Consider the following 14628-nt stretch of genomic DNA (forward strand, 5'->3'; position numbering starts at 1 on the left):
CAATCCAGTGCAACAGATAAAGACATGCTGGGGTAATAGCTGTGGAAATTCAGCAGACAAATTTTTATGTTTACTAAAGGCAGCTACAGTTACTGAGGAAAAAAGTTAAACTCTTAGATGGATCAAGTTTTGTCCTGTATTTACCCTACTGAACTTACCACAACTGATTGGAAAGTCATAAGAAATTCATAAAAAATAAATGTATGTAGATATATCTAGCAATACAAGCAAACAATAGGGAAATGTAGAAAAATCTAGAGATTTTGATTAGCTTTCTAACCTGAGTAGTAGAGAAGCAGTTAATGCCTCAAATGGGAATTGCCTAAATTTCAGATATGTAATCTCATCACACAAGCTTCCAGTGGCATCATTGCTTCAGAAATTTCAAAAACCAAATTTTTGTATTTTCCACATCTAATTATACACGGAAGAGGCCAGCTGCAAGCACTCAGGCTTGATTTATTTTTGGGGGGTATCACTGATGTTAGTTTTCATTTGATACAGTGTTTTCACTTCCAGTAACCTGTAAGACAAGCCACTACATTACTGGAATGTTGTCTAAGATACAGTAGGAGCAAATCACTTCTCCTGAAATTCGAGTTGGATCTTTTACCAACTCAAATTGTTTTTTTGCTGGGATACTCTCCAGCTTACCTTACCTATGTATGTAACAGTAACATCACTGCTGGTCTGACTGAGTCAACACATTGCGTATCCTACTAGAGAACTGACCTTGTTCATAGGTTTAATGTGTAACTGAAAACTGCACTGTAAGGCAGTGCTGTTTTTTTTTTTTTCTGAAAGTCAGGTGGTACCATTGAAAAACAAGTTCAAGATCTTGACAGCGTCCTCAATTTGGATGTAATGAAAATGGACTAAGCATGCACACGAAACAGTAAATTTATTTTTCATGACAGCTAACAGTTCTGAGTCACCAACCTGCACATGCGATGCGTAAGAAGTACTTAAGGAATACTAAAACACGCCTTACCAAGGATACCAGCCTATAAGCACTGACTCTGGCAATGGCTGTCTGTTTTAGGTATCTATAGAATGGTTTTAATACAAACCCAGAGTCACAAAAAATGCCCATGTCCACACCACTGTCAGATTAAATAAGCCAACTCTACTGGAACACTGTAAAAGGAAGTGCAAGAGAAAAGCCAAAAGCCGTATTTAGAAGTGAAAGAAAGCATCAAGTCATGAAAGGAGTAATGATGAGCCATGGTCAAAATTACTGAATAAAAGAACTCAAGGTATATTTCCCCTGCGAACACACGCACACAGTCACATGCACACACGCACAAACAAAATCAATGCACTGATGTAAGAACCGAGTTTTGATTTGTTCCTGAATTTCTGTCATCTGTCAAGGAGACTTTTTTGTCTGTCTCTGCAGATCCTACATGAACAGGTCTTCATGAAAATTTATCTTAGAGAGAACCACAGACAATGCAGCTGCTTCCTCCTCCACATTTTGAAGATTAAAGATAATAGAAGAAAAACACAAAAAATGATTCACGGCTCAGAAATCGAAGTCTTACTGGGAGGGTAAAAAGTGTACACTGGAGGAGATGGAAAAACCATAAATTTGAGCTGTGTAAAAAACATCTCCCCCTTAAATTCTATCTTTGCTACAGTGGGAATGGGACAAAAGGAAAATAGACTCAAGGAGAAAGGCAAATCTAGAGCAGAATAGTCAGTCTGTTCCCCTCTGGGCTTATGAAGAGCAGACTCAAATCAAAATCCTTGGAAGTCCTTGGGAAAAGGATACTCTTAGCAGGTTACAAATATAGGTGCTTTGAGAAGACCAGTATTTCCCTAAGGGGAATGACAAGAAAGTCTTGGAAAGGCGTCAAGTCACAAAAGTAATTTTGATAACACGATTATTGATGAAATCTCTGTAGCAATAGCCCCAACATAGTAAGCTAAGCTCTTCAGTTTGGTTTCAGAAGAAATTACCAGATCCATTTTTGCAGCCTTGATCTACCACCTCAGGCTGCGCTTAAGACAGGAAAAGAGCCCTCAACAGAATTGCGTCCTTCTCTAAAGGGAGAAGGCTAGAGGTGCCCCTTTGCATTACACTGCAGTAACATGAAGAGATGGACAAGGTCTTTCTATTACTGGTTTGCATAAGGCCAAATGCAGCAGGGCTGAGGAGTCCAGGTGCTATTGCATTAGTATCAGTACAACTGTAATAGGTCTGTAAAGGTATATTAATCAGTGTCTCAAGGAGACTTGAAGAGTAAAGCTGATTAACTAGTGGTTCTACGTTGGCCCTTTTTTCTAGATCCTGCACAGAACGCATGCACTTGAGAAAAACAAGAGTAGTTTCCTTATCCAATATTACTATGGAGTCTCAGGACTGGTGAATGTCAAAGTTACACAGATACACGTTTCCCCTGTTTCCATTTTTAATTCCATTTCAGCTCAGAGGATCTTGAGAATCTGCTGATAAACCGCTGTTACCATTCTGTAAGTACAATGCTCATATAGCAGTGGCCAAGAAGGACAGCTTTGCTTTAAGTCTGGGTAGACTTGACATTTGCTCAAAATCCTTGCGTGATCCTTGGATGGAATATAATGCCCAAAACCCCACTGAATCCGTATCGTGGTTATGCACCTGTTCTCCATAAAATCGGATAAGTCTGCTCTCCTGGTAGGTCACCACTTAGAAAAATAATGAAATATTTAGAAAGCTTTCCTCAACACTAAAATAGCAAATGAAAAAGAGACATCCCGGATATTTTATCCAAGGTACAAGACAGGCCCCAGGCAAGATTTATGGGATTTTTGCCACAATGACCAGATGAGTCTTCATCATTCCGGTAGAACATGGCAGCTTAAGCAGATCTTTAGAGGGGTAATAAAGGTCCTTTTGCTGACTATTTTTCAGGATGCAAATAGTGTTTTGTGAGGTGCAGTTAAATATGAAAAATACTTCTGGAACACAAAGATGGATAATCATGCATGGCCAAGTTTTCTGATTTTATTTCCAACAATAGCCACCATCCAAGCTTGCCCAGAGCAGCCTTAATCAGGTCATAAATCAGAGGAATAGAAAAATGAAATTGTCATTTGTGGGACCGAAGTAAAATCTGTATTTCTGAAAGAAGAATCTAGCGATTTTTGCAATAGGAGAACAATTACAATTCTGCAATAAGTGTGCTACATTCCTAATGTTCCTTGCTTTGTGTCAAATTCACTGAGATGAATGATTTTCAGATTTACTTTGGTCAGTCAATAGTGTAGGAATGGTTAATTATTGTGGCACCAATTGATTAACTGATTCTTTAAGAATTTGATGCATATGGGAGGAAGGGAACTGCATGAGACAACACGTATCTTTGCTTCCTTTAATCCTCCTTGCCCTCAAATAGCAAGCTTTCAGCTGGCTGTTCTTATGGACTGCAAAGGCCAGCAGCTCTGCTGTACTCTTACAGCTCTCAGGTACACCTGTGAGTGGGCCTAGGTGACATGTTAGTGTCTCTACATGTTACATAGAAGTGGCTGTGAAAGGCATGAGAAATTATACTGTAATTCTGATGTGAGAATATGGCCCTTCACGTGCTCCAAAATACCACTGGACTAGGGGTTGATACATCATATGCCACGGACAACTCTTAGGGCGGTATGAGATAAGTTGTCGCAGTATTGGCAGGCTCTACACACAACGAGAAATCCTTCTAAAGAGGTAAATTTTTATTTGACTGGTTAGGCATTCTTACCTTTTCCACCTTCCTTCCAACAAGGCCAAAAATCTGTATTTCTTTGTGAGTCTTCTTATACCTCTAACTGAATTTCATTTACCACCTTCAAAAATTATACAATGATAACTACATACAACAGACATGCAGCTGAACTTCTTGTGCTGTGACAAGAGAGTCAACATCTTTAGTATTAATAATGTTGGGTTTGATGCATGTAATATACTAAAAATGGATTAATTGTTTTTTAAAATCCCTTTCCACAAATTCAGCACTTTGGATCTTTCTTCCCTTTGGAACAAAAGCACATTTTGAAATTTTGGAATTTTCCCCAGGACAGAAACCTTGTTTTCCACAAGCTCTAATCCATGGTGAGTACTGGTCTGGGGTACAGCAGCTGTTGTATATGGTCAAGAAAGAATACGAAGGAGAATGCATAGTAAATACACTCAAAATATAAAATGGGAGCTTTTACTAACTGCCAAGGACTGGGGTTTATATTACCTCCTGTGAGAAAACCTATACCAGCTTTTTGACAATAATATACGGTCATGGAAGTAAATTCAAATTTATTCATAAGCACTTTTTTTTTTTAACTACAAATCATATCTGTAAAGTTCAAACCGAACATTCAATTAATCAGGATGTAGGAATACATCTGTTCAGTTTCCCAAATGGCTGTGTCACTCAGTCACACTCTAATAAAGGCTACTGTCTGCTCAAATGAGGTTGCATTTATACTAATATTTAGACGTGGCTCACGCTTCAGAGACTGATATTTCTAGCAGCACTCAGATTCAGGATATGAGGAATACAGGTGCAAGAAAAATGCTATTCGTTATTTCTTAGTCACCAGTTCTAAGAGACTATTATGAAAATGTTTGTCAAACATAGTTGAGAAACAAACAAACACAAACTGACTTATCATTAGTCAAACACCATAAATAACAAGTACCAAATAGGTGATGTGAAAGCTCACAAACATCCCATGATATTTATTTCTGCTCGTTAAGCATGAATCTGATGATTCATTAACAAAAGCCAGAAGGATCATTTGCGCAACCCAGAAAGACCACGAAGAGAAAAAGAGGCTAAGCATGTTCAGTTGTATCACTGAGCAATGTCCTAGGGTTTTGAGGCCCAGGACTGGGACCCAGAAAGCTCTCTTTTGTACAACTGGATGACTCCGAGTATGTGATTTCCTCTCAATTCGGATTAATTACTTTAGCTTAAGGCAGGGATAGCGATACTGACCTCCTTTATAAAGTACTTAGAATCATGCAGATGGAAAGCATGTAGCTGTAAAGGGGCAGAGGAGGAACGACAAACTCTACTCATTCCTGTCGTTCCATGATAGACGCTGGTTAGAATCAGGTTGTTCAACTTGCGTGTACTATGCCCACCCATTCAATATTTCTACATCACTGCAATCTCACAGGCTGACTTATAGTACTCTTTACCACCATCGGAAGACGGATTTTGTATTCTTTATAGACCATGCAAATATTAGTTATTGCAAATTAAATCAGGCTACCTTTCCTTACTGCACCTCTTGTAACAGAATGGACTTCAAATACAGAGGACAAGTATAACGCATGTGACAACCGCATAGAGTTTAAGTTTTTGAAGTGTGATTTAAAAGGGCCTTAAGCAATTGCTCTGCCTTCAGTGGTGAATTTCACCTTCTGAAATATAAAATCGATTGAAGGAAGAATACAATCCTCCTAACTGCACCCTAACTTTTTTGTGTGTGTGAAGTGGACATTTATCCGTTACACTGATTTACTCTATCACCTGCTGATCAAACTGGAGGATGTACACCTCCTGTCAGCGCTCAGCCTGGCAATCAGCGACTACTACAAAAAACTCCCAATGTTTTACATGGAAACGTCTAGCCCTGATAAGGTTAGCACTTTATAACAATCTTGTCAAACTTTACACACCTGTAAACAGAGTTTACAGCGATACGTTTTGCCATCACACTACTATTTACATCCCATAAACATAGTTTACAGTGATATGCAGAGCAATGATAACGACACTGACAAGAGTACTCAACAGAAGCACAGATGTTGAGATGTTCTTATGCAATCTGTATTACTGCTTATATCCACATAAACTTAGTTGAATAACCAAAGTTGCCACATTTACCATAAAATAAAGACAAATACCGATATTTTAAATGCAAAGATGAGCCATTATATGTGCAGTTTCATAGACAAAATTTCTCAAATCACATCATGCTTTCATAGAAAAAAGTCTCTGAGTAGACAGTCACTTCTCTAAATTTGCATGAGGTGTCTACAAAGTTACCAATTTCCAATTTAGTTTGCTTTCTACCCAGGAGTAAGTGGAAGAAAACCAGCGAACTTACGATCTCCTTGACAACGCACAGGACCCACAGATATCTTGGCTTCAGACCCAGGCCGGTCAATGTCTCCAACCACCACCTGACTCACTGGTAGGTGCTCTTTGTATGACAACATCCCAGTGTCTTTTCTCCTGAATTACAAAGAGAGAGAAAAACAAAGCAATTGTGAAATATATAAAAATAATTTCCTTGATCATTACTATTGTTCAAGGAACTAAGCACCAAAAGAGTAGGTATCTAACAATTACACCAGTACAGTGTTACTGTCTAAAAACCTGTCTCAAAGGACAGCACTTTGCGCAATAACGCTGCCCGTTTACTGGGAAACGGATGGATAGCAGCTACTGTCACGCAGAAACACAGTCAGAGCAGCAGCTTGCTTTGTGGCCAGTCCTGGACTCAGCTGGGCTTGTCTGGGTCCTCCCGCTTTCCAGAGTGACCAGCTCCATACTAGCGGGTAACACTTTGCTGTTGCTCTCCTTGCTGATGTCTTCTGAGAGGGAAAAAAAATCCTAATGCTTCCTAGAAGTGCATCTTTTTTGCTCCAGTTGCTGCCAGTTATTATCCTAACGATACAACTTCTGCATACCAAGGAAACAGTGCTTCTTTTATATTTAACATCTTTTGTTTTATATTAAAAAAGAGAAATGAAAGACTAATTATCTGAAAAGGCTTGTCATCTAAGTCCTGTCATTTCTAACACTAAGTGCCTAAGTCCAAAAAATCTAAACTTGTGAATCTAACCATGAGTATGCAGCTCAAACCTCATTTTAGTTAGCAAGATCACTAAAATTCAATTTATAGTCATCTCTAAAACCTCCTAGTTTCAACTGCAGGGAGTAACCTGGTGCCTTTTTCATGCCTAGACCAAATCATTATGCACCATTACAACATTTTTCCTTTATCATTTCAAGAGCTGAATCCAGCTGGCTTGTTGAGTGCTGTTTCTTCCAAATAAAAATAAAATAAAGCAAATGTAATTAGGTACCTAATCTCTCAGGTGCCTTTTTTTTTTTTTTTTTTTTTGACATAAACACATGGAAGGCCAAAAATATCCACACAGGAAAAAATGCACTATATAAAGTGTTAGGACTATACTTTTTGACACAAAAGAAAGTAAGAGGAAACAAAATAAATCCATCTATTTCTCTCTTTTTTTCCTCTTTCTTTTTAGCGGTACCTTGCCATGTAGTTGAGTATTGAAAGTAAGCAACTTTTTGATCTAAAAATCCAATTCCTTTGTTCAAAAATACCATAGGATGAAGGATGAATTCAGGATCTGGAAAAGTTACTGAAGTGCACAGTATGAATATAACCGGGAACTGCTAAGGATTTCAGGAAACTGGAAGTCTGTTTCATCTCTAACTTGGATGACTCCGTGATCTGACTCATGAGATGATTGCTAACAACTGGGAAGCACAGCAGGGATCTGCATGATCTGTGGTAACGCTCAGAGTTTTCCAGTGCACAGTAGTATTTCCAGTAGTGTCTCCAGTCATCACCCTCACTGGGTCCTTCTGAAGAGATGGAAGGCAAAACATTCTTTTTAAAAGAAGCACAGCTAAAGTAATTAAGAAAATAACCATCACATTTTTGAACAACAGTTCATTGGAACTCCTGTCTGTTTTCTGTGATGAAGAGAGTAATTAGAGATTTAATTACTAGAGTTTTTCAAATAGTAGATGACTGTTTTCCTTAATCTGTGTGTTCTTCGCCTTCAGAGCACTTGCCTTTCTCCACAGGCCCTTTGTATTGCCGACATCATTAACCCTTTCTGGTCGGACACAGCTACACCAGGTGCTATGCTGGTCAGGCTGCTACAGGGGACTGCTAGAAAGGAAGGAAAACGGAGAGGAGTAACCCTCACAGGCTGCTTCTGCGGATTGTGCTAGGTTGTAGCATACCACTTTTCATCCATGGATTGCAATGCCCTTTACAAAGGTATCGTATTCATCAATTTGGAGACAGGTGATATAAGAAAGGGGAGATTAAAGGACTTTCCCTTTAAGAAAGAAAAGAGTGAATACAAAGCCAGGTATGTAGACCTAATCTTCCATCTCTGCTAAAAACCTGTATCCATGGGACCCACTCCCTTCTAATAGAGGATAAATGTAGGTCATCACTTTACTCTTTCTGAGATTTTCCTCTGAGACGGGCTTTCTCTGCTGATTGCCACTCTTTCAAAGAATGCTTTAAAGACGGACGTGTCAATTTAAAATAAAGAATTCTTCAAAGACCGACGAAAAGAAAACTATTGGCATTCCTCTTCTTTCCTTCCCCTCTCACAAAAAGAGTTAATATTTCAGCTCCAAATAAGGATGTCAAAGGGCAGCCCTTTTCCTCTCACCAATAGCTTTCACCTCCTTTGAAGCAAATAAAAAGGAGCAGTAATGATTTTCTCCCTCTTTACTGATCATGTCTCTACTCATTTTAATATTTTATTTATGCATTTAGTGAAATGGTCACTTTAAAGCTGTTGCCATGACAATAAAACTAAATGTTAAGAGTTCCTTTCAGGAATAGCCTTATTTTCTGATACTTGCTTACTTGTCTCATCGTTGTAGGAAATGCATTCTCCCCTGCACAGGAGCTATTGAGGGCTAGGAGTACTGGACTAAGAGTTGAGAGAAGTGCGTTGTCTTTTCTCCAGCAGAACCTGTGTTTACTCTTAACAAAAAAGGGATAGCGATACCTTTTGGATCACATGTGCACCAAAAAGACAAATACACTCAAGAGACTGAGTGGCTCTGTTATGCTTTTCTAAGGTAATTGTAGTTCCTCTGGACATACTAATCAGCACTGACAAAGTCAAAAAAGTTATAAACCAAAGACTGATTAAAATGCTTGACTTTGTACTACACACTTAGAAATAATCACAGCTGGAACACTCAATTCCTGCAAGTGATAATGCCTCTGCCGGTATTTAAAGACTTCGCACATTAAGAGGGAGGAGAAAGTCTCTGAAGTTTTTCCTCACCAAAGAAAATCCCCTTAAGAGAATAAAGATTGAATTCTGAGTGTGCCATATTCCTATAAATAGCCAAATGGGAGATGAATGAATCTGATCAAATCCTGTAATTATTACCAGGAGATATTGATGAAATCTCAGTGTAATTTTCTATTTCTAATTTCTTTTCCTATATATAACTGTCTGCAAAGTGCTTCAGGGTGCCTTTGAATGAAAGCAGCAGATATTAGTGTAAGATTTATCATTGTTTTGATTACGATCATCTACTTACTCTTTATAAGCATTCTGTGGTATGTAAAAAAGAAATGCATTATGCATGTATCAGCAAATGACATATTAAAAGTAATGATAAGATTCTGTATCACTATTAATTTATTTATATAATGATTTCATACAACCAGACTTCTGTTACTGAAGCAATTTATTTTCTCCAATTTTGTTAGACATCACTTAATTATCAGTCCAGTCCTACACAGGAAAACACATAAAGAACGTATTACAGGTAGGAATGGACTTAATTTTAAAAGATATACTTACAGGAGCTGAGGAACTGGAATTGTTTTGAGAATACAAATCTACTGGATTGAAACTGCAGTGTGTGCTGGTTTTGGCTGGGGTACAGTTAATTTTCTTCATAGTAGTTAGTATGGGGCCATGTTTTGGATTTGTGCTGGAAACAGTGTTGACAACACAGGGATGTTTTCGTTATTGCTGAGCAGTGCTTACACAGAGTCAAGGCCTTCTCTGCTTCTCACCCCACCCCACCAGCGAGGAGGCTGGGGGTGCACAAGAAGCTGGGAGGGGACACAGCCGGGACAGCTGACCCCAACCGACCAAAGGGATATCCCACACCATATGGCGTCATGCTCAGCATGTAAAGCTGGGGGAAGAAGAAGGAAGGGGAGGACGTTCGGAGTGATGGCGTTTGTCTTCCCAAGGAACCGTTACGCGTGACGGAGCCCTGCTTTCCTGGGGATGGCTGGACTGATGGGAAGTAGTGAATGAATTCCTTGTTTTGCTTTGCTTGCGCGTGCGGCTTTTGCTTTAGCTATTAACCCGTTTTTATCTCAACCCACGATTTTTCTCCCTTTTACTCTTCTGATTCTCTCCCTCATCCCACTGTGAGGGGAATGAGCGAGTGGCTGTGTGATGCTTAGGTGCTGGCTGGGGATAAACCATGACAGTCCTTTTTGGTGCCCAGTGTGGGGCATGAAGGGTTTGAGATAACGACAGATTTGATTGGAATGTGCTAGATTGAATTTATAGCTGTTAGTGCTGTTTAGCTATTCATCAGCAGGCTCCTGTGCGTGCCATGGGGCTTGCTTGCCTTACTGTATATTAGAGTCTAGTACTCGTTAGTGGCTGCTTTTTGCTTTTGCTGCTTGCTGAACTGCTTATCATCTTACTCTGCTGTGCCTGGGAACATTCTGATAACAGCAATGGCCATGCACCTGGGCTGGCAGGTGGCCAGGGCATCGCTGCTGTTTCTGTGCTGCTGCACTGGACAGGCTGGAACTCCAGTGTGAACTCAAGTCAAAGGGACTGCAACCTGTGGATGACTCCATGCGGGAGCAGGACATCCTGAAGCGTCTGTGGCCATGGATACGCCCATGCCAGCACAGGTACACCTCGAAGTGTCTGTGGCCATGGTTACGTCTGTGCCGCAGCAGGTATACCTCTGAAGGGACTGTGGCCCAAGGATAAGTCCACGCTAGAGAAGGTACACCTCGAAGCATCTGTGGCTGTGGATAAGTCTGTGCTGCAGCAGGTACACCTTGAAGCATCAGTGCCTGTGCATGAGGTCATGCTGGAGCACCTCAAAGTGTGTGGCCATGGATAAGTCCACAGCAGAGCAGGTACACCCCTCAAGGGACTGCAGCCATGGGTAAGGCCATGTTGGAGCAGATTTACTTCTGAAGGGACTGTGGCTGTGGGCAAGGCCATCCTGGAGCAGGTACATCTCTGAAGGCATTGTGGCCCATGCAGAAGGCCATGCTGGAACAGGTGCACCTCAAAGTGACTGTGGCTGTGAATAAGTCTACGCCACAGCAAGTATACCCCTGAAGAGACTGTCGCTCATAGATAAGGCTCCGCTTGGAGCAGGTGCACCCCTAAGGGACTGCAGTCTGTGGATAAGTCAAGCCAGAGCAGGGGCAAGGGGAGGAGATCATTGCAATGTTAAACCCTGTGGTCTGGTCCAAAGGGACCAGGGTTGGAGATTGTAACGGGTATACCTTTAAATTGTTGTAACCCATGACCTAAGTTGCATGTTATAGGAATTAGTATAGCAGGAACCACCCAAACCAATGGAGGAGAAGCCTTACAAGAAGCAGTGCAAGTGCAGCACTGACTCAACCTGAGCTGGCTTTGGTGCCCAGTGACTCCACGCAACACACCACCTCTCCTGGAGGGGGCACTGAGCGAGCGGCTGTGTGGTGCTTAGTTGCCAGCTGGGGTTAAATCACGGCAAGTGTTAAACACATATTATTTAATTATTAGCAGTGGTTTGAAGAATATTTTGTATTCCCATTTCAAAGGTATACAATTGTCCACCTCTCACAAGACCCAGCTTTTTACTATGCAAGCACCTCTATTGTAATCCCTGAATTTCCATAATCTATCTGAGAGTGGTATAAAGCAGTTTAGTCCAGCTAATATCTGCAAATGAATGTCTGTAAAACACATAGTGAAGGGTACAGATGTGCCAAGTATTAGTATTTTCTATCTTCCAAAAATATCTGGCAAGAATTTTATTTATATTAGAACTGCTAAGAAGAGCTAATATTACAGAGAATTTAATGAACAATGCAATTTTGGCAGCAGCCTTAATAATCTGGAAGCAAGTTACTTGGAAACATGCAAGCTCTAATTAACAGGATTAAAAACAGGGCGAACAAAAGCTAGGATTAAAGCAGAACTAGCTAACTTCTGAAACGTTTTGATAAAATTTAGTTAACTTTTTTATGTACAGACTATGCAGCACAAAAGCCAATATACTCTAGGCTGAAAACTTTTATTTCCACTTGAATTTGCTGATCTCAGGGAGTCTTACACATCTCTTGTCCCTTTCCCACATGACTTGTCACCTCAGATACCCTTATACATTAAGTTGGAGCTAACGCCTCACCCTTGATCTGTCTGCCAAGGGGTATTATGGAAAATTTCGCATTACTATATGGGATCATATAAACTGATGGAGTGTCATAACTCAATTCAAGTCATTTTCCACACTGGCATTGGATGGGCTGAGGTCCTACGAAGTACTTTGTTCTCATATTCCTAACAGCAAAAGAAGGGAGATTTTGAACTCTTGCAATTAAGACTGATCTTAAGGCAGTTAAGCTTCTTCTCTAGCACACTGGTAAAAAAAAATGAGAAAGTGCCACCAACCTTTAGCAACATGCACGTAATTACAAAGTGACAGGCGTTTGGTTGGGTAACCAAAGCCCATGTGCAGGTACATCTGTTAGCTACGTGCAAACAAGGGTTTGCAAGGGGTTTGCTTCAGTGCAAAATGCAGAAGTAAACCAGGGAAGCAGTCTGGATTTTTATTTTTATTTTTGAGATCACTCAAAAATATTTTTATTTTTGAGAGCACTCACCTCCTGAAAATCTAAACAATATGATGAAAGACCATCTAATCCCAGCATCCAAATTACTAACATAAACAAGTCCATCCTTTGACATCTATTAGTAAAGATAAATTATACCAAAGACATGAGGCTGATGGTGCAGCAGGCATAAGTAATCCTGGTTTAGAAATTATAAAAGATTGAATAGATTAGATTAAACTAACTTAATACACAAGCATCACATTCACAAATAGTCCCACCCGGAGAATGAGGAACAAATTTAAGACATCCTCAATGCCAATGAACTGTACAAAAGAGACACTGGAATTTGCATTTAGCACAAGTCAAACTTAAGTTACTTTCAGGAACTTCAAACCTTCTTTGAAGAAGAAACCAGTTTAAATTAGCCATGCAAAGACATATTTAATTCACATTTTTTCCCCGGGATTGAGACTTAGATCTCCTTTCTCAGTTTACACAGTCTATCCCTCCCCTGACCTTTAAGATGAAAAAACTTGAAAATTACATTAGGAAATAAATTTGCTCCTTTGGACACCTCTCAAATCTTATAATCCCATAACACCAACCCTCTTAATTAAATGCAGGTTAATTTGAATCATTATAAACATCCTTATGAGGATTATATGCTTTAACAGTGATTAGGAAATGAATACTCGATAAAGTATACAGCATATAATTCAAAAACTTGCTAATAAAATGCCTATTTTAAAAAAAAAAAAAGGTTAATAACATCTTGATTTTTTTTTTTTTTTTACAAAAAACTTAAACCACCATGCATCTTCCAAAGACAGTGTCTGAACAACACTTTCCACTATGACCAGGCATGTGGGATTGAGCCGAACAATTTAAGATGCCTGATGCTGAAACTGTACCACCATGGAATTTATGGAAGCAGTTTGGCAAGAGTTTCTGAGTTAAGAAGTTGACAAGAAGCCTGCTCTATTTCTTCCCTTTTCTCTCCTTGGCAAGAGATGAGACACAGAAATCTCTGGCAACTCAGGAGGAACCTTGAAGTCCAGAAGATATGCCAGTGCTATCACGGCACTTACTGATTCCATATGTGCTAGAGATACGAAGTGAGATACATTGAGAAACTGGTGAGAAATGTGTCTCATTTAAAAAATCCATCGGGAAGGAGATTGAGATAGTTTAGACTGGTTCTACAGGGCTCTTGCCTGAAAGGACTTCTTGACTTTCCTCTCAAAGAGGAGTTTGTGAGAAACCGAATAACCGCAACAAAAGATGAATAATGGGAGACAGCAAACTGGGCTCTGCTTTCTTTTGCACAATACAGATCAATTTCAGGGGAAAATCCACCTTTGCTGAGTATTTGCTCATATTCTCCTTCCAACAAAACAGTGGAGACAGAAGGTCTCTCTTTCAAGTGGAGTAGTTCCTCTTACGAGCTTCATTTCTTCAGTGTTCCCTCCCAGAAAAAAAAGAAATTCAGGGCTCCTCTTCCTTTGGGATCCAGCAACTCCCCTGACTTGACTGTTAATTTTTCTTATTTCTGTACCAAGATATTTTAAGAATGGAATCTAGGAATCCTACCATGCTGTAACTGATCTGCAGCACCTCTAGATCTTTTCATCTGTCAACAATTTAATAAATCTTCTGTCTCAGTTTCAAAATCTTTTAAGTAGGACAGGGAATGTGTGTGGCATTTCCTTTGGGAGAAATACTGAATCTTGTATTGGGATGTTCCTTCAACCTTGGGTGATTATGGAGACAAGATTACTTGGGATTCAGCTGAAGCCAAGAAAAGAAAGTTCTCCTGTGGACCTAGGGCTGAAATAGGATGCTACAGGAATTTTCCAAGAAAAATTGACATTGGAAAGGGCAAATAGTTTGCTCAGAGAAACTTTTTTTTTTTTTTAAGTTAGTTAAAAATTCCATCTGGCATTTTCAAAACAGTATGATTCTTTTATGTCAAAATATTTCAAAATCCAAAAGATCTTTTGAAAAATAATAGTTAATAAAAAAAATATT

The 14628-nt window shown here is 39.6% G+C and overlaps 1 protein-coding gene across 1 annotated transcript in view; it reads right to left on the reverse strand.

The window, feature by feature from the left end:
- CNTNAP2 (contactin associated protein 2) overlaps window positions 1-14628 on the reverse strand; it is a gene marked incomplete at both ends in the record, with an annotated part of 1183012 nt that overhangs the window by 169256 nt on the left and 999128 nt on the right. Inside the window, one exon of the mRNA XM_082307127.1 lies at window positions 6082-6209. Coding sequence (XP_082163253.1) covers window positions 6082-6209 — 128 coding nt within the window. The remainder of the gene's footprint in view (window positions 1-6081; window positions 6210-14628) is intronic.

The sequence above is a fragment of the Platalea leucorodia genome, assembly GCF_965183815.1.
Source record: "Platalea leucorodia genome assembly, chromosome: 1".
In the NCBI taxonomy this organism is placed as follows: domain Eukaryota; kingdom Metazoa; phylum Chordata; class Aves; order Pelecaniformes; family Threskiornithidae; genus Platalea; species Platalea leucorodia.